At 35.9% G+C, this 19,314-nt stretch overlaps 1 protein-coding gene across 1 annotated transcript in view; it reads left to right on the top strand.

Annotated features, from left to right (window-relative positions):
* The window catches only part of ZCCHC4 (zinc finger CCHC-type containing 4), a 45,862-nt gene extending 27,072 nt beyond the window's left edge, over positions 1-18,790 (top strand). The window contains exons 7-13 of the mRNA XM_045550466.1: positions 1,675-1,825; positions 3,690-3,790; positions 11,028-11,149; positions 11,399-11,474; positions 13,604-13,655; positions 14,487-14,631; positions 18,099-18,790. Of these exons, the coding sequence (XP_045406422.1) occupies positions 1,675-1,825; positions 3,690-3,790; positions 11,028-11,149; positions 11,399-11,474; positions 13,604-13,655; positions 14,487-14,631; positions 18,099-18,234 (783 nt within the window). The 3' untranslated portion in view covers positions 18,235-18,790. The remainder of the gene's footprint in view (positions 1-1,674; positions 1,826-3,689; positions 3,791-11,027; positions 11,150-11,398; positions 11,475-13,603; positions 13,656-14,486; positions 14,632-18,098) is intronic.
* The last annotated feature ends 524 nt before the right edge of the window (positions 18,791-19,314 follow it).

The following is a 19,314-nucleotide window of genomic DNA, read 5'->3' on the forward strand; positions in this document are numbered from 1 at the left end:
CTTAATGGTAAAAAGCGTTAACGTATATGTAGAGGATAGCTAATTAAAATGCCACACATTATTTTTGTGATAACTGAGATGAAGGAAAGAGTCAAGTTACTGTCCACATTGGTGGCGTAACAAGCACCTGTTTCCCATAGGTGGTCAACATAAGGACCCTCAGCAACTCATGACGGGCCATGATGCTATTGATTCTTACCCGGAAACAAATATTCTTTAATTTTTTTTTTAAATTAGGAGTTTAGGGATCATTTACTTGTGTATTTTCTTTTTATACTTTTTTAACTCTAAGGAATTTGAAGGTTTTCAATGTCATCATCTGTGCTTTAAGTCCTTGTTCATGTAAGCAGGTTAAGGAAGTGCCAGGTAGCACTTGAAAAATGATTAACCTTCTTGACATACCATCGTCTGCTGTAGGAGTTTCAGTAGGAAGTTAATAAAGACTAGGGAAAAAGGATTGTGGTGTTTTTCCTCTCATCAGTTGGGTCTTCTAAATTGATTTAATAGTATAACAAAATATATTTGATTATAAAGTATAAATAAGCTTATTAAAGTTTAAAATGCCTTGAAACTTTAAAATTTTGTATATTGTAAGTGTTGATTTACTTTTATAAATGAGTATAGTCGGCCTTCTGCATCTGTGGGTTCCACATCTGTGGACTTAGCTGTGGATCAAAAATATTTAAAGAAAAAAATGTATGATGGCATCTGTACTGAACATGTACAGACTTTTTTCTTGTCATTCTCTAAACAATATAGTCTATTTAAATAGCATTTACATTATGTTAGGTATTATAAGTCATCTAGAGATGATTTAAACTATATAGGAGGATTTGTGTAGGTTATATGCAAATATTACAACCTTTTATGTCAGGGCCTTGAGCATTTTGGTGTACGTGGGAGGTCCTAGAACCATCCATGGATACCGAGAGAGGACTGGACTTGAAAACTACTTCCAAGTCAGTAGACTGGAGATACTGTTGTAGGTGTATCTCTTAATAACTTTACCCAAAGCAAAAAATGTTAAATATTTTTGCTAATGTTGACTTTACGATTACTAATATCGCTCAAGCTAACCTGTTGGGAAAACATGTTAATAGCATGGTTTCACGGACTGGATAAGCTTTTTCATTTGTGAACTTTCCTTTATTGACTTACTGTGCATGTTCAAATATGCCTATCATTTACCTGATATTCAAAAACATGTGCATGTTTAACTGGTAATTTGTAACTGTTATTAAACTGAACTCATGGCAGTGGACAAACCAGATAGGAAAAAAATATGTCTCATTCTTCTTTGTGTCCCCAGGGTTCAGCACCGTCCCTGCTTCTGTTTGTTGAATTGAATTTAACATTTTAGGTGGTTTTCGTGGGTAATGAGTTTCTCTCTTTGAGGTTACTAAATTTAGTTTTTTAATTTAACCATTTGAAATGTGTAGCCTTTTGATAGTGATGGTGTTTGAATTTGCAGCTTTAAAAACCTGCTTATCGAGGAACCCAAAGATAAAATCTTCTGAGGGCTGACTCAGTGACTTCAGGGTGTTACTGAGGGATGCTGCAGAGGCAGGATGACTTGGTAAAGTTTCCAGCACTGAATCTAGTGCATTCTCCTTCAAGTAGGATGAAATGCCTCTCTCTAGTCCTAATTTAGAAATGAATTTTTATTTGTTCCAGGCTGCCCTTGAAGTATGCAGAGCATTTTTACAGGAAGATGAAGGCGAAGGAGTCATTATGGTGACAGATCCTCCTTTTGGTGGCTTGGTTGAACCTCTGGCTGTTACATTTAAGAAGTTAATTGCTATGTGGAAAGAAGGTCAAAGCCAAGGTGTGTAATTTATTACTTCAAAATAAACACGTATCTATGTATCTATTGCCTGTCAAATATTAGCTGAGCTCAGTGAATCAGAGCACTGATATAAAATACATGTCTTGGTTTCTTCTCTCTTCTTTAAAACAGTCTTATTTAATGATGTGGCAACCTTTATTATCATGATAGACTTTGTATTCTTCTAATCATGTGTTTTTAAAATGGCTTGAAGGTAAAATATTTTTCGTGGTGTTAATGGGACACGAGGAAGAACAACAGTGAACTGTTGTCATTCATTTGATAAATACTTACTGAGTGGCTACTATGTCCCAGGAATTGTTGAGATACTAGGAATAGATTAGTGAAAGCAGACATGTATCTCTGCCCTATGGACCTTACATTCTCTGTGCCTAAGGTCTTGCCCAGAACTCTAAGAGGGCACCCACGCTTAGGCCCAGAGCTTTAAATGTTGCCAAGATTTGAGTGTGAGGTTGGATATCCACTAGACTAATAGTGGTTATCAATGACGCAGATTCCCACCCCTAGAGGAAGATTATTCGCTGGAGGTTATTACTGTGTTTAAAGTGGCTTAGGACTTCAAAGTATATTATGTAATTATCTAATTAGTCCATACACTCATTTTTTAGAAATAGTTTCTATCTTGCAAGTTGATAAATTGTAAAAGTGTCAGGAATTGTGTCATCAAGCTTCTCCATTAATTGTGCTACATAAATAGTGAGCTTTGGGAACAGAATGCAAATGAAATCTAAAACATGACTAATATTGTTAAGTATTTCACTTACTTGCTGTTCTTAAGTCCTCTAATCAGAGTGAATAAAATCAATGTTATTGGGGAAGCAATAAAGAGCTTTTGTAGGCTTCACTTCCTGTTCTGCCACTTATTAGCTGCATGAACTTGATAGCTTGAGGCTTCAGTTTCACCATCTGTAAAATGGGATTTTTAATATCTAACTCTAGGGGTTACTATAAGGAGACAATGTATAGAAAGTACCTAGCATAGTGCTTAGGCTATACTGGTTACTCTGTAAGTAATATAATAGCTATGTTCCCTGTTTCTCATAAAAACTAATTTTGAGGCTGGGCCTGGTGGCTCACACCTATAATCCCAGCACTTTGGGAGGCTGAGGTGGAAGGATTGCTAGAGGCCAGGAGTTTGAGACCAGCCTGAGCAAGAGTGAGACTCTGTGTCTACAAAAAATAGAAAAAACTAGCCAGGTGTCGTGCATACCTGTAGTCCCAGCTACTCAGGAAGCTGAGGCAGGAGAATCTCTTGAGCCCAGGAGTTTGAGGTTGCAGTGAGCTGTGATGATGCCACTGCACTCTAGCCTGGGCAACAGAACAAGACCCCATCTTAAAAAAAAAAAAAAAAAAAACCAACAAAAAAACTAATTTTGATAAGATTGTTTTTAAGAATCTTCCATGATTAAGAAAAGGCTGATTCATCCCTGAAAACCAAAATAACGAGTTGTGGCAGAGCTAGGGTTCAGACCCAACGCTTTCTGCCTTGCAGTCCAGGGTTCCTTCCACTATATCATGACTACTTTTGTGCTTCAGAGTGATACTCCTTTTTCATTTTCTACTTTTTGGGTAATATCTTTGTCTTTACCTAGGCTATAGTAATAAACATATAAGGGTTATTTTTACATGCCCTTTGTGGCTATGTCTATGCAGAAAAGAATATTTCCACCGACCTTTGGGAAAGGTCAGGTTGTAAATGGCACTGTGGTAAACATTCTCTCTTTTTGGGTGAGATTTAAATGTGTTAAACAATTGCAATTTCTCACAATACCAGAGGCAGCTTTCTATTTTTTCTTTAATAACAGTTTCTTATTTTCTTTCCCCTTTTTTTGTGATCCACTAGATAACAGTCACAAAGAACTACCCATTTTCTGGATTTTCCCCTATTTTTTTGAATCCCGCATTTGTCAGTTTTTTCCAAGCTTCTGCATGCTGGATTACCAGGTATGGTAAATATTCTGTTTTATGGCATGGTTGGGGAATGGATATTTTGCTGAAATATTCTGATAAGAATGTGCATTGATTTGGGTAGATTAAAATACTATGTGCTGCATTAAACACTAAAATTATACCATATATAGTTTAGTCCAGTCTAAATGTCTGTAATCCCTAGAGTGCTTGTTGAAAACATAGATTCTTGAGTACCAAAAAAAAAAAAAAGCCCCTACTAAAACCAAATGCAGAGGGTAAAGCCCTAAGAAAAAATATTTTACCAAGCTTCAAGTGATTCTGAAGTTCAGCTAGGTTTTAGACTAACTGATCTAATCTTTTCTCATCACCAGAAGATTTTGCAGCCCCTAGGATCATCATTATGAATGTTGGTTTGCTCTGTTCAGAGGTTGTAGAAAAATAAATCACTTTTCCTGGTTGGTGCAGTGGCATGTACACTTCACTGTGTCACTGAGAGGATGCCAGGAGCATCAGAGAAGGCAGAGATGGCTTTCTGTGTGAGGGTGAGTGTGCTGATTCAGGGCGGAAGTTATTGGAGTGAGCAACTGCCTCCTTCCCAACACTGCCTGTGGTACTTCCCTGTGCCCGAGATGAGAGTGAGGCTGGTGTACATGGTGGCTCCACCTTGTTCCTTCTTCTGTTTTAATGTCCACTTTCCTGGATTTGTTTCTTTGGGTTTGAAGTTAACCCTGTTGCCATCAGTATGTGTGGTCACCAAGTGGGGACTGCTTCCTCTTTCTATAATGACATTTTTCTATTTCAGTTTTCTGAATAATTGACTAGCCTCTTGATTTAAGGCTTTTCAGCCCTTTATAGTTTGAACTGTAAATGTCTTCACTAGTTGTTGGAAGGTAGCACTTGATTCTAATCTTCCTAATCTTGAAGGCATATACCATTATGAAAATTACTCTGAAATTCTGAAAGAAACAATGTTACCAAAAATGAGAGGACAGACCCTACCTGTGATTCTACCTAAACAGCAAGTATTATAATTTTGAAGTATTCATTTGCAATCTTTTTTAAAAAGCACTTTTTACATATTTGTAATCATAGAAGACAATTTTGAATTCTGCTTTCTTCAGTATATCTTGTAAGTATACATTTTTAAAGGTAGCTACATAATCCTTATGCTTTTAATTCTTTTAAATTATTTCATTAACAAGATTGGTTATCATTCTCTTCTTTTTGGGCTATAGGTTGTTTCTATCTTAAGGTAGTATAAATAGCACTGCTATAAACATTTTTTTTGCATAAAATTTTTCCATATTTTCCATAACTTTCTTAAAATAGATTTCCAAAACTGAGATTACCGTATCAAATTTAATGGACATTTTTATGGCTATTGAGCCATATTAACAGGTTCCTTTCCAAAAGTGTGTAGCACAAGCCATTTTAACCTTGAGTTGTTCAGCTCTGCTTCAGGCAAAATCTGCATAATAATACTTAAATCTGGTTTACTCTCCCTTTTAGGACATCCAGTTTTCTGTTTCTTGTCTGAGGGATGCTCCTAGTATTGACATTTGCAATGCAAAGATAGCTGACATATTCTGAAGATGTTAACTAAGTAAACTTTTCAGCAGTTCCTGCTGCCTTTGGCAATGAATAATCGTCTACTTAGATGCTTGGCACAAAGTAGGTGCCCTATATATATTGAATGAATAACTGAGTGAAGGCCGGGCACGGTGGCTCACTCCTGTAATCCTAGCCCTCTGGGAGGCCGAGGCGGGTGGATCGCTCGAGGTCAGGAGTTCTAGACCAGCCTGAGCGAGACCTCGTCTCTACTAAAAATAGAAATAAATTATCTGGACAGCTAAAAGTATATACAGAAAAAATTAGCCGGGCGCATGCCTGTAGTCCCAGCTACTCGGGAGGCTGAGGCAGTAGGATCGTTTAAGCCCAGGAGTTTGAGGTTGCTGTGAGCTAGGCTGACGCCATGGCACTCACTCTAGCCCGGGCAACAAAGTGAGACTCTGTCTCAAAAAAAATAAATAAATAAAAATAAAAAAATAAAAATAAAAAATAACTGAGTGAAAAAGCAAGAACTATGAAGTAAAAAAGGATTTGGGTTTTAATCCTGGTTCTGCCACTTACTTGACCTCTCTGAAGCTCGTCTTACTTGTCAAGTGAGTGTAGCAATAACGTATCTTAAGATTTGAAGGATTTTGAGATAATGCATGAAATGGCTAAGCCCAGTCCTTAACACACAGCAAGTGTAGAGTTTAGGTTCTTGCTGTCTCCACTGCCGTCACCATCAGTGTCATCATTCAGAAAGTCTTCTTTATGTCCTTTTTTTGTACAATATCTGAGACATTAAAATGGCATAATACAAGGTCCCTCGGAAAACTGTTGCGTCCACATTTGGGCAAGAGTTTGAATGGTGAGTGGGGAAACGAAGGCAGATCCAGAATACAGTGGATGAGAAAGGTTAATGTGGAGTAACCTTCCATGGCTTGTTTAGGCAGCCTGTGTTATTAGGAAAGAACTTTTGGAAATACCAGAGTTACAGTTTTGAGAAATAGTTGCAAGGTCCAAGCTTGCAGAAAATAATTATATACCTCAGTGTGTCGGTGGGAAAAGGTTTTGATTAGGTCATGTGTGTCTGGTGGACTAAAAAGCAGTCTTTTCAATAAAGAGAGCCAACTTTTAGAAAGAAAAATGAGAATAAACTATATAAAACAAAATTTAAGTGTTTTGTAATTTCAACAAAAGGCAAGAACAGTGCTTCACACACAGGACATTCTCATGTTGGAAAAACTGATTTCGCCATGTGTGTATTTATAAATCTTAAGATCTACTTCCTCTTTGATGACTTTTCTATTTTCTTTTTTGAAAATTTCTCTGGACCTATTATTATTATTATTATTATTATTCCTTTCTGAGCCTTTTGCTTCCTTCTTTTCTTACTTTAACTTCATTTTGTGGTACTTTTGTTTTCTTGTATATTAGCCTTCACCAAATGAAACATTTGAAAGTCTTCTCCCGTCTTTCCCAGATCTTTTCCCACAGACCTTGATTAGGCTTTTTTTCCAACATCACCTAAGATGATTATTAAGTCCCCAAACCACAATACAGTAAAAAAACAAAATCACTAAGTCTCTTTTTTGAAAATACTTTTCAGATAAGAGGAAGGTGGAAATGCCACACATCTTCATAAAACATAAATTATGTAGACTCTTCAGTGATGAAGCACTTGATGAGTACAAAATAAAATAGTCATCAAAGACCTAGAAAACCCAGAGTTTTCTTAAGGACAGATTAGAAGGGAGGGATATGATGATGAAAAGAAACTCTCATTTAGAGGCAGAAATTTTGAGTCCTGGCACTGCCTTTTAGAAGCTGGTTAATCTTGGGGGACATCACTTTATCTCTCCGGGTCTCTGTTTCCTTACCTGTAAAATAAAATGTTTGAACCAGAAGAGACATGGCGGATAAGTTTCACTTTTGGTGCATAAGCCTGATAAATTGCTAGTGATTTTCTGGAGAATTTGTTGAGAATGCCAAGCTCAGTGGCAAAAAGTAGCATGACTAGTGATGTCTGCTATGGGGGCCGGGGCAGGGAGTGGTGGTGTTTATGTCCTGTATTTACCGTATCTGGATTAGATGATCTCACATCCCTGCCACCTTGGACATTCTGTTCTCTCTTGTTTCTACTTAGTATGGGATCACTTGTTTGGAGTGTTAAAAGTAGAAATAGAGCTCTTTGCTTTTGTTGCAGCTGTCCTTTTTAAAAGTCAGCCTGTGTAGACACTGTTTTTCTAGATTAGTTTCACAGTCAGAAATGAAGATATTTTGATAGGAATTTCTGGAAATTATTGCAAATTACAAGATAGCTACAGAAATTCTTGAAATTCAATCTATATTAAACCTAAAACATTTAGTGGGTTTGGAGTGAAAAGGTGGTAAGGGGTGTGTGTGTGTGTGTGTATATATACATATATATAAATTTTAAGTAAGAGTTACATGGGATGTGGGGAATATGACTAAAAGACCTTGTTGCTGTGGTAGAAGCTGATTGATGGAGCTGAAGAGTGCACTTGGGACCTTTTGTGTATACTGATATTCAGTGTAACATGATGCTTAGGGAGTTAAGGAAATGCAAGTCTTTGTTTCCTGGAACATAGTAGGTACAAAATAAATGTTGACTTGAATGTCTTGGTCTCCATTTCAGTAATTTCAGTCTCATGGTACAGAAGACATTTGCGTATAGATAAAATTAAAAGTTAGGAATTGCAGAGATTTTGTGCTTTCCCTCATTTCTATACAGTACTTCATCACATTAATCAGTTCCATGGGAGAAATTTTCTATTTGAAAATGCCTCTAATCATCATTGTGAGTGAAATGTCAGGGATAATGACGGGAAAATGGTGTATCAGCTCTACTACTAGTGATATGCAATTTGCAAAATTATGTTTGCTTTACAGCACTTCCATAGGAGGTTTATTTGTGTGGATGAAGCTATGAAATATGGATGTATGTTAGAGGTACATTAATTTACCCTAGCAGCATGTATTTTACATACCATATGTTTATAGTTAATTAGCACAACAAACCCACATTTAAAAATAATAATAATCTCAATTAGGTTATGCAAAATCAAGCAATCAACCACCTTCCTGACACACACATTCTCTGACTCCTTGGGTAACCATAAAGAAATTGTTCTTTTTTTCCTCTCTTCCATCTGCTATCTATTATATTGCATAGAATATTCCCTGTACTAGAAATCTTTCTAAAATATTATTTTCCAACATTTTAAAATCTTCATAAGATTCTCCTTGAGAAGGATTTTTTTTTTATGACACACATAAATGTTCAAAACATCTTTGTTGAACTTAATAAGGTACCGTATATTTATTGAGTACACAGAGGAGTGCATTAGAGGAAAACATGAATTTAAATCATTTTAAAAGAAAACTACTTAAGGTACTATTTTAAGGTGATTTTGTAGTAAAATCTATTTTTGTATCTTAGCCTCTAATAGATAACATATATTCATAGAATTTTAAAAGTTGGAAAGAAACGTAGAGGTAACCTAGGTTGACTTCCCAGTGTAATAATCCTCGCTGCTGAATTCACGACCAGCAGTCATCTAGCCTCTCTTGAATGCTTCCAGTGAGCAGAGGCCTACAGCCTTACAAGGCTATGCAATTTATTTAATAGCTCTAATCGTTTGAAATTTTCTCATATTGAGATAAAATATGCTCCCCATTAACTCCTAACCATGGGTCCTAGTTCTTTTCTCTGAGGCAATAAAGGATAAGTCCAATTTCTATTCCATATGACACCCCTTCAGTTATAAAACAGCTATCAGGTCCTCCCAGCCTTCTCTTTTCTGAATAAACACCCCCAATTTGTTAAACTATAAATTCTGTTCATTCCCATTATTTTTGTTAGAAATGAAGTGGTTTTATCAATGCCTCTCTTAAGGTGTAGTGACTGAGCACAGAGTTTCAAATGTGATCTAACCTCGTACTTCCCCTGTTATGATACTATACTTCCAAATAGCTTGTACACACTTGTGCTGGACTGTGGACTCATCATGCTCACTGTCAGCCGGAAACCCCTAGGAGTTTTTTCACATTATCCTTTGGGTCTCCTCATCCTGTACTGTACTTCGTTTTTTCCACTGCTGAAGCTTGGCATTAAACTAGACAGGGCTGGAGAGCGAGCCTAGGGACCTGCCACTGAAGACCTCTCCTTCCCTTGTCATCAACTTCTTACATTTTTGTGATTCACTTATTAAATAGCTAACTTGCAAGCCAGTTCCGTTTGTAAGTTCTTAAGTGTATTCTTGTTTAGAATTCAAACAATTCATTATGATGTATCTGAATGTTGGGGCTTTACCTATACTGACCTCATAAAAACCTCATGGTATTCTGGTGGATAAGCTAAAGCACTGGTCCTCAACACTGTAGCACTCCAGGAGAGCTTGTCAAAACACAGATTACTGGGCCCCATTCCCAGAGTTTCTGGTTTATGAAGTCCTAGGTGAAGTGAGAATTTGCATTTCTAACAAGATCGCAGCTGACACTGATGTTGCTGATTCAGATACCACACTTTGAGAATTACTAATCTGAACAGAGTTGGATTAGTGGTCAGGTGGATTCTTAGCGGGCTTAAAACCAAATTGAGAATGTATGTGAGTAATAGGTTGGGGGAGGAGATGGAAGCAAGAAGAGAATCGAAATCATGCTTGTTAGCTTTGCTTTCAAGGTAATCTGCTGAAACTAAAAGTTGAGTTAGGAATCTTGAGAGAGAAATGTTTGAGATGGTCGCTGTGGGGAGAACAACTGTAGTTGTGAACCTCTCTCTCCATCTCCATTTTTCTACTTTATGTTAGCCCCTGAACTAAGTGTTTTACATACATTATCTCATCTAACCTTCACAGCAACTTTAAGGTATTATCAGTAACCACCTTTTACAGATGAAAAATACTAACCTTGCCTAAGGTCACATAAGTAAGTGGCAGTGCCCCGTCTGGCCCACAAACCAGAGTGTCTGCCAGAGTGTGAGCGGATGGATAGTGGGGGGTGGGGAAGGGAGACTGAGGCTGGACTTAGCCTTGGTGAGCTGGAAACTGACATACAGGGAACTTCACACAAAAATGAGAAGCCCCTACCAAACCAGCCCACATCCTCAAAGGCAGAATTTTTAATCCCAAAAGCTAAATTCTTAATTAAAAATAGACTTTCTTGTAAAGTCTCTTGTATTGGATAAAAGATTGGAGTTGTTCTCTTAATAATAGACAAAAGGCCGAGCACTGTGGCGCATGCCTGTAATCCCAGTGCTCTGGGAGGCTGAGGCAGGAGGATCGCTTGAAGCCAGGAGTTCGAGACCAGCCTTGAGCAACACAGCAAGACACCCATATCTACAGAAAAAAAAAATATATATATATATATAAATATATATATTAATATAAATATATATATATATATATATATCCAGGCCTGGTGGCAAGTGCCTGTATTCCTAGCTACTTGGGAAGCTGAGGAAGAAGGATTGTTTGAGCCCAGGAGTTTGGGCTTGCAGTGAGCCCTGATGACACACTCCAGCCTGGGTAACAGTGAGAAGACCCTGTCTTAAAAAAAAAAAAAGAATTTTTTATAAAATACTTTGGTTTAACTCACATGTTGATATCAGCTTGTTCATTTATTGGTTAAAGAATCTTAATAAATATTGACTCGTTTGAGTAAAGTTTCTTTTTGCTTTAACTTTTAAAAAATTTCCTAGGTAGATTATGATAACCATGCACTTTATAAACATGGAAAGACAGGTCGAAAACAGTCTCCTGTGCGTATTTTCACTAACGTTCCACGCAACAACATAATCCTTCCTACCGAAGAAGGCTACAGGTAAGATCACAGTGGGATTTTGAAATACATGAGTAATTGAAAATAAAGTTACATAAATCTAGTAGTAAAATGCTTTCAATATTGAATCATGTAGTTCTTCTGTTACTTTTAAATTAGGTCCATAATTTCATATTGAATTGAATTCAGGTTACACCCAGTTTTTGTAATGAGTGTCCTTGTAAACTTTTATATGCTCTGTGAATCTCAATAAATACATGCAGCTGATTTTGCTGTTTCTTTACTCTTTAGATTTTGCCCTGTATGTCAACGATATGTTTCCCTAGAGAATCAACACTGTGAGCACTGTAATTCCTGCACATCCAAGGTATAGTTTTCTTATAGAATATATTTTTACTATTTTTATTTTAATATACTAATGGTATATTTTAGTTTACTAGTTTCATTACTTTTTAAATATTATTTTGTTAAATTACCATTTGTATTAATGTATTGTCATTTGTTAATTAAACTTTAATACAATAACTTATTTTAAATTATAGAATACAACAGGCTTTTAAAAATATTCAGTTGTCTTCATCATCACCAATAATTATTTGAATTCATTTTCATATGGTACTGTAAGACTGCTAAAATTATGATGTTTCAAATAAGGCACTGAACTATTACATACATCACCATTCTGATGAAATAAAAAATAATAATATGCACTGTGCATGCTTAATGTGCCAAGCCCTTTCCTAAGAGCTGTACATGGATTAACTCATTTAATCCTCACAACAGCCTTTTTAGGTAGGTACAGTTACTCCCTACTTTTTTACAGATGAGGAAGGACTACAAGGGACGTACCTCCTATTTGTTTATTTAGCTATTATTTTTTCAATGACGTTATTTTTAAACAGTTTTAGGTTTATAGCAAAATAGAGCAGAAGGTACAAAGATTTCCCGTATACCCCCTGCCCCCATGTGCAGACTCCCCTACTATCAACACCCCCCCACCCCCGCCAGAGTGATTCATTTGTTACAACTGATGAACCTACTCAATACATCATTAACACCCAGAGCCCAGAGTTTGCATTAGGGCTCACTCTTGGTGTTGTACATTCTGTGGGTTTGGACAAATATATAATGACACATATCTACCATTACAGTATTTATACAGAATGGTTTCACTGTTTTCACCAAAAATCTTCTGTGCTCTGCCTATTCATCCTTCTTTCTCCCCCAAACTCTGGCAACCACTGATCTTTTTACTGTTTCCACAGTTTTGCTTTTTCCAGAATGTCATATAGTTGGAATCATATAGTATGTAGCCTTTCAGATTGGCTTCTTTTACTTGGTAATAGACACTTAAGCTTCCTCCATGTCTTTTCATGGCTAGACAGCTCATTTTTTGTTAGTGCTGAGTAATATTCTTCTGTCAGGATGTACCAACAGTTTGTTTACCCATTTGCCTACTGAAGTACATTTTGGTTGCTTTCAAGTTTTTGGCAATTATGAATAAACCTCTTAGTTTTTTAGGAAGGTAGGATGACCCTCAAGTTGCTTTGTGTATTTTGATTAAATGTGGTCAGAAAGAGCACATGTAAAGTTTACTTTGGCTATTAAGCACAAATTATTCTCCAAAGAAAAGGCTGCGTTTGTATAAATATTAGAAAGTACATTTTTCTTAATTATATAATTTTATTACTGGTTATAATTATTTTTAACTATGGTAACACATCTGATTATTTATGTGTATTTTCAGTTAGTTTAGAAATGGTCAGTATGCTTCATTTTAAAAAGACTATGTCCAGATTGTATAGTTTAAAATTGAGGAAAACAAAACTTTTTTAGAGATGCACACAGAGGTAGTAAAAATAAACAAGAGCAAGGAAATGACCACCACAAAACCAGAATAGGTGTTAGTCCGTGGGGAAGGGAGGTTGCTGTGATTGGGAAGGGGCACATGGGGAGGTTTTCGGGGGCTGGTCTATTTCTTGACCTGGTGGATTTCATCATTGTTTGCTGTATAATACTCATTAAGTTGGACATATATGTTTTTTGTACTTTTCTAGATATGTTTTATTTCATAGTTTTAAAATTAATCAGTCACCTGTAATCTATCTTTCTAAATTAAAGTTCTCAAATATGAATTTCATTAAGGATTATACAGTATAGACACAAAATTATGAATCATTAATTCTCTTGAAATTTTCATTTGAGTCTTTTCTCTGTGTAGATTGAGTTGCTTGAACTGGAGTGGATTTTCAAGATCATTTAGATAAATCTCCTAGTTTTACAGTTAAGGAAATTGATGCCCATCAAGGAGTCATTTGAGTTGAGTGGAGAAATGAATGCATAAATTAAAATCAAAGTATTTAATTGTCAAGCGCAGAAAAGGGAGAAATAAGGAATGAATAATTTACAAAGATTTTAATAAGACATTTTAATTTTTAATTGTGGAACTTGATTTTTAATAACAAATTAAATAGAGTTTAAAAATTGTTTTTGTAGGATGGCAGGAAATGGAACCATTGCTTTCTCTGCAAAAAGTGTGTAAAACCTTGTAAGTATTGAGACTTAGTGTTTGAAATCCTATGAAAACAATTTAGAGTTCTCCATCTAAATAAGATTTTTATTTAATTGTATTTATAAAGGAAAAAATAATGTAGAGAACTGCAGTAATTTATTTGCTTTTTAATTTTAGTTACCAACATATATGTTATTTCCTGCATAGGGAGTGATGACTGCTAACCTTAATAAGGCTTTGTGTCACTCAGCCAGCCTCCATTGTAATAGTAGCTGTCAGCTTGGGACTCACTGAAGAAGGGCTGAATTCATTGCCGTGTAACAGACAGTTACTAAGTTAGCTAGTTTATGTGGGATTCCAACCTCTTCACCTTGGTCTCATTAACCAAATTAAAACTGGTTATGCAAACCAGCCACAATATTTCAAGTAAACACTGTTCCTGTATCGTACCTTAAAAGTTAATAAAATGGGCCAGGCGTGGTGGCTCACGCCTGTAATCCTAGCACTCTGGGAGGCCGAGGCGGGTGGATCGCTCGAGGTCGGGAGTTCGAGACCAGCCTGAGCAAGAGCGAGACCCCGTCTCTACTGAAAATAGAAAGAAATTATCTGGCCAACTAAAAATATATATAGAAAAAATTAGCCGGGCATGGTGGCTCATGCCTGTAGTCCCAGCTACTGGGGAGGCTGAGGCAGGAGGATCGCTTAAGCCCAGGAGTTTGAGGTTGCTGTGAGCTAGGCTGACGCAACGGCACTCACTCTAGCCAGGGCAACAAAGCGACACTCTGTCTCAAAAAAAAAAAAAAAAGTTAATAAAATGAAAAATTATACAAAATAAACCTCTTTTAAAGCCTAATTTTTATTTTACAGCCTGGATCCACTGTAGCATTTGCAGTCGTTGTGCTCTTCCAGGTCACTCTTGCAAGGGCCCTAAAGATGGCTGTTTTATTTGTGGTGAATTGGATCACAAACGCAGTACTTGTCCTAACATCGCTACATCTAAAAGAGCTAACAGGTTAGTTGAACTCTTTTATTTATTAGAAAAAATTTTCAATGTGTGCTTTTTGTACAGTGGAGTTCACAAAATGTGCAGCATTCAGGGGATTCAGAAGCGCTAAATTGATTGTTACTTTCACTATTTTGTACTGTGTGGATAGATGGGGGAAGGAGGATAGGCAGGCAATCAAAGAGCTTACGAAGGAGCTTATATTCCCACAGGTTAGACATGAAAATAACCAAAGTAGGAGTTAGAAAATGATTGGCTTTGCATCTCCTGTGGTTCATGTGAAATTATAATTTGTGGGATGAGAGTTCAGGCTTTATTGAAGGACATGATACTTAAGTCAGGCTTCAAGGGACAGATTGGATGTGGGAAAGGCTGGAGGAGGAGGCATTTCACATAAATGTGTAGTGAGTACTTTCACAGTACACAAATTGTAAAGTGAAGTTATTTCTTTAAATTATATCAGATTTCAAGAAAAATATTTAGATATGCTTAATAGTTAAATATTTAAAATTTTCATTATTATTTTTTCTGTGATTATTTTCACTTTTCCCACCAATATTTGGTACTGATTATAGCTTAGAACAAAGTTATACTAATAACAGTAGCATATTTAGAAAAACCATTGCTGTTTCTACTGGGCTAACTTGAATGAGTATACTTCTTTTTTTTTAACTGAAATAGATGCTAAAGATTAAGTCCTCTTATTTTATTGATAAGAAAACCTTATCTCCTGTCACACAGTTATTAATTGCAGATTACCAGATAGCGAAATGTAGCATCACATAAAAATTGAGATTAGGATAAAAATTTTGGGCTATCATATGACTTGTGATGAAAAAATATCGATTAGTATTAAAAATATCTGATGGCTTAGTAACTATTTATGATTATATTAGAATTCTTTTCCATTTATTTATTTTTGATCAGTGAAAATTGTTTTTCCATTTGAATTCCACTTGATTTCTTCCCACTATTTAAACTGCTTCTTTTATAAATTTACTCTACTTTAAATAATTATTTCCACTAAGTAATCTAGGGTAGAAGTGATTAATTTTTAAAAATTAATCAAAGAGGCTTATTGAAGAATCTTATAAAATATTTTTCCTTAGAAACCTTCAACAATGGAATACAACCTTATAAACTTATTGGTCTGGGATTATTGCACTATTTACAGTGTAGTTCTGGATAGAAACTGGAGTTAGTAACATGCTCAGCCTTTAATTCTGTGAACTTACAACACATGGAAACTGAATTTGCATTTTGATAATATATTGTAGGCCCTTCATTGCTTCCTAAATAGCCCCAGCTAGTCTCTTTGGTAGCAATATATTATTTTCATTGGGGAAAATCATTCTAGTATCTTTCAGTATTAGATTTTGTCAAGTTTAATTCCGAGAGCAAATCCCTTGAGGTAACGGTTGCCTGCTAATTCTAAATAGTATTACTTTCTTCTCTGAAAGGAGACTCCTAAATTCCTGTTAACAGTTTTTGCATTCAAAAAAATTGTATAATGAAATTGACAAGGCAAAATTATTTTTTCTTTACAATAGTAAAAAATCATTTGAATAGCCTTTTAAACATATATGGCATAAAAGGTCTTCCCGTCTTCCACTTTTTACAGCTGTCTTCCATTAATTTGTTTTTCCTTAGTGTTAATTTTTCTTTAGTTGTGAACTGGAAGAATGCTAGCGCCCTCTTGTGGTTAAAGCTCATTTTATCATTACATAAATATGTAATTTAGAGGACAAATATTAGGTCAATTTAATTTTAAGGCAAAATAAAACAATTAATTGACTTATACTCAATCAGTTCATCACTGTTCAAAGACTATCTCTGGAAAGTGTTATATATTCATATTTTTCTGTGTTTTTTTTTTAACTGTATCCCCTAGTGAAATCTAGTTCATTTTTAGTTCCCTTATGAGTAGATGAGCCAAAGAGAAATTTAAGTTTTGTATATAGGCACACATGGCTTCATTGACTTTGCCATTAGAAATTATACTATACTTCATTAAATTTGCCAAATTGTCACTTACCCAGAAATTATCCTACTTCTAAAAAATGGCTGGGGGAAAGAGATTTATATGACATGCATGAATCGCTATAAAGATGACTGTTTTATTTTGAACTGGTAGAGTATACTAGTCCATAGTGCAAAATCTAAATATGGAAAAATGTCAAGTTGTCAAGCAAAATTCCACTTGATGGTCATGTAGAACTACTAATAATAGCTAATATTTATTCAGTGATTACTATATGGTTAGCATTTTACATATCTGAAGAGTTTATAATACAGTATGTAGTATCCAGGTGATTAAGAACACTCAATCTGGATTCAAGCTGCTTCTGTCACTTCTTCACAGGATGATCATAGATTTCATAGCCTCAATTTTTTTACCTATAAAAAGTTGGGAGGAAGGGTGACATTTGTCTTGTCTCTCTGTCTCCCAACTCCTTGAAGTCAAAGATTATACCTATTCATTTCTGTATTCCCAACATGAAATACATATACGGAGTATACAAAAAGTGAGGCATGAGTTTGACCCATTAGGGGTTTATATACTATTTATGAAGCCCTTTCCCCAAATTTTGTCCTAGGAAAAAGCTTTCCTGGGGAAAAGCTTATTGTGGCTTATAAGAGGTGATTCTAGCGATTGATATTGCTGAGTAGCCAGGGGAAGTTTCCAGGTTTACCAGTGCCGTTAGCCTCAGCCTGTTCCTTGGTTCTCAATATAAATGGCGTGATTCTGCTAGCTTGGAGAAAGTGGGTGGATGGGCCGGTAATATTTCTCAGCCACAGGTTGCTTATAACTTAGTTCAAAGAATACCAGAAATAAAGGATCTGTTTTGTCTGATGTGTTTTAGTGTTTTCAGAGGGTGAGTTCCAGCTTGTTCATTCTGAAGCTAGTCTTCAAGAAGATATGGACCACAAAATGTGGACATCCCATGTGGCACCTGTCAGGATTTTTAGATCTACTGAGGAAAGGAAAATCTGTAGGACCTACAAAATGGGTCCTTTCAAGTATTTTCAGTTTTTTCTGTTGTGCTGTTTCATTTTTCTTCCTCTCCTAACTGCCAAATGTATTGGTCCCTCTCCTAAAAAATGTAATCTGGGGATCTTGAGATTGAAGTGCTGAGTTGAACAGTACAGATGTACCAAAAAACCCAAAACAAAACAAAGAATGAAACAAACTCACTGGCTATGCTACTTACCTCTGTGGTGTGTTCGTCCCAAATAGCTTGTTCTAAATCCGTAGTAACCATCTTCTAAGGAAATTTTTTTTTCTCACATATTTTGCTTGGTCAGGCCTCTATTTCCTGATTGTTATGGTTAGGATACTGAGGATTTATGCTTGTGACACAGTAAATTCTTCCCCTTCTATTTTCGTATTTGGTTAGCTAGTTAATTAAACCTCAATATAATTATATAATTCACTGTGCTCATTCTGTAAAATAATTTAGCACCTTGTTTTTCAGAGCTGTCAGAAAGCAGAAGCAAAGAAAAAGTAATAAGATGAAAATGGAGACCACTAAAGGACAATCCATGAATCATACATCTGTTACAAGGAAAAAGAAAAGGAGAGAAAGAGCCCATCAATATCTTTGCTCTTAAATGTCCAGTGACTTGAGAATAAGAAAGATTTATAGCCCAACCTTTGATGCCATTTTCTGAAAGTGCCACACTGGACTTAAATTCAGCCGCTTTCAGAGGTGTGCACCTTTCTAAGCTAGATAATAGGCGGGTGGCATTTGCTGGTTCATAGTCCCCTCGGCTGCTTCTCTGAGGACCTGGGGAGTTGTTTCGTCCTCTGCTGGTTTGCTAGTTCCCTCAGCACGCTTTTTTCCTCTCTTTAAGTCTCTCCCAGTCATGTTATTTTAGCCTCTTTTATCTGAAAAATGGGCATACAGCATTCTTTTGCAGAAGATGTCAGAAGAAAATGAACGTGAAAACCTATGATATTTTGTTTACATTAAAGTGTGTTAACATAGATATGAAGATATTTTATGTTAAATATTTAACAGTGGTTTAAACCCAGTTGAAAAGTACAACGTACAATTATTTTTTGACTGAATCTGAAGATGATGGAAAGAATTTTTACAAAGGCCCTGTAAAGATATAAACATTATAATTATAGTTACATTATTATTAAATATTTATTTTCCAAGTACTTTTTTGTAGTTGTCCTTTGATGGTATAGAGTCACTTCAGTGTTCGTTGAATGAAAGAGACACTTAGAATTTTGATTTGCTCTGTCATTTCATTGTCTTTTAACCTGTGCAGTAAGTGTCTCTCTTTGTAAAAGTAGTTAGTAGCAGAAGGCAGGATAGTCTGGTGATTACACCTCTCATTCCCATCCTGACTCACACTTCCTGGTGGTATGGCCTTGGCCAGGTCACTCGCTCGCTAAAAGCCCCAGTTTCTTCATTATTATGATGGGGAGACTAATAGCTTTGCCTTGGGTTTGTTTTCATGATTAAATTAAATGAGACTTATGTGCCTGACTCAGTTACCCTCTGTCAGGGAAGAGTTATGTTAACAAATGAAGATTGTTATTAGGCCTAATGGTAATCATCTGATAGTCAAATAGCATAGCACTGAGGGGAGTAGTTTGAACTCCCAGAACAAACAGTTCGTCTCCCCATTTCTCTGCTAGATATCTCACATTATCTTCTTAAGACTGAGTCATTTTGG

The sequence above is a fragment of the Lemur catta genome, chromosome 4 (assembly GCF_020740605.2).
Source record: "Lemur catta isolate mLemCat1 chromosome 4, mLemCat1.pri, whole genome shotgun sequence".
In the NCBI taxonomy this organism is placed as follows: domain Eukaryota; kingdom Metazoa; phylum Chordata; class Mammalia; order Primates; family Lemuridae; genus Lemur; species Lemur catta.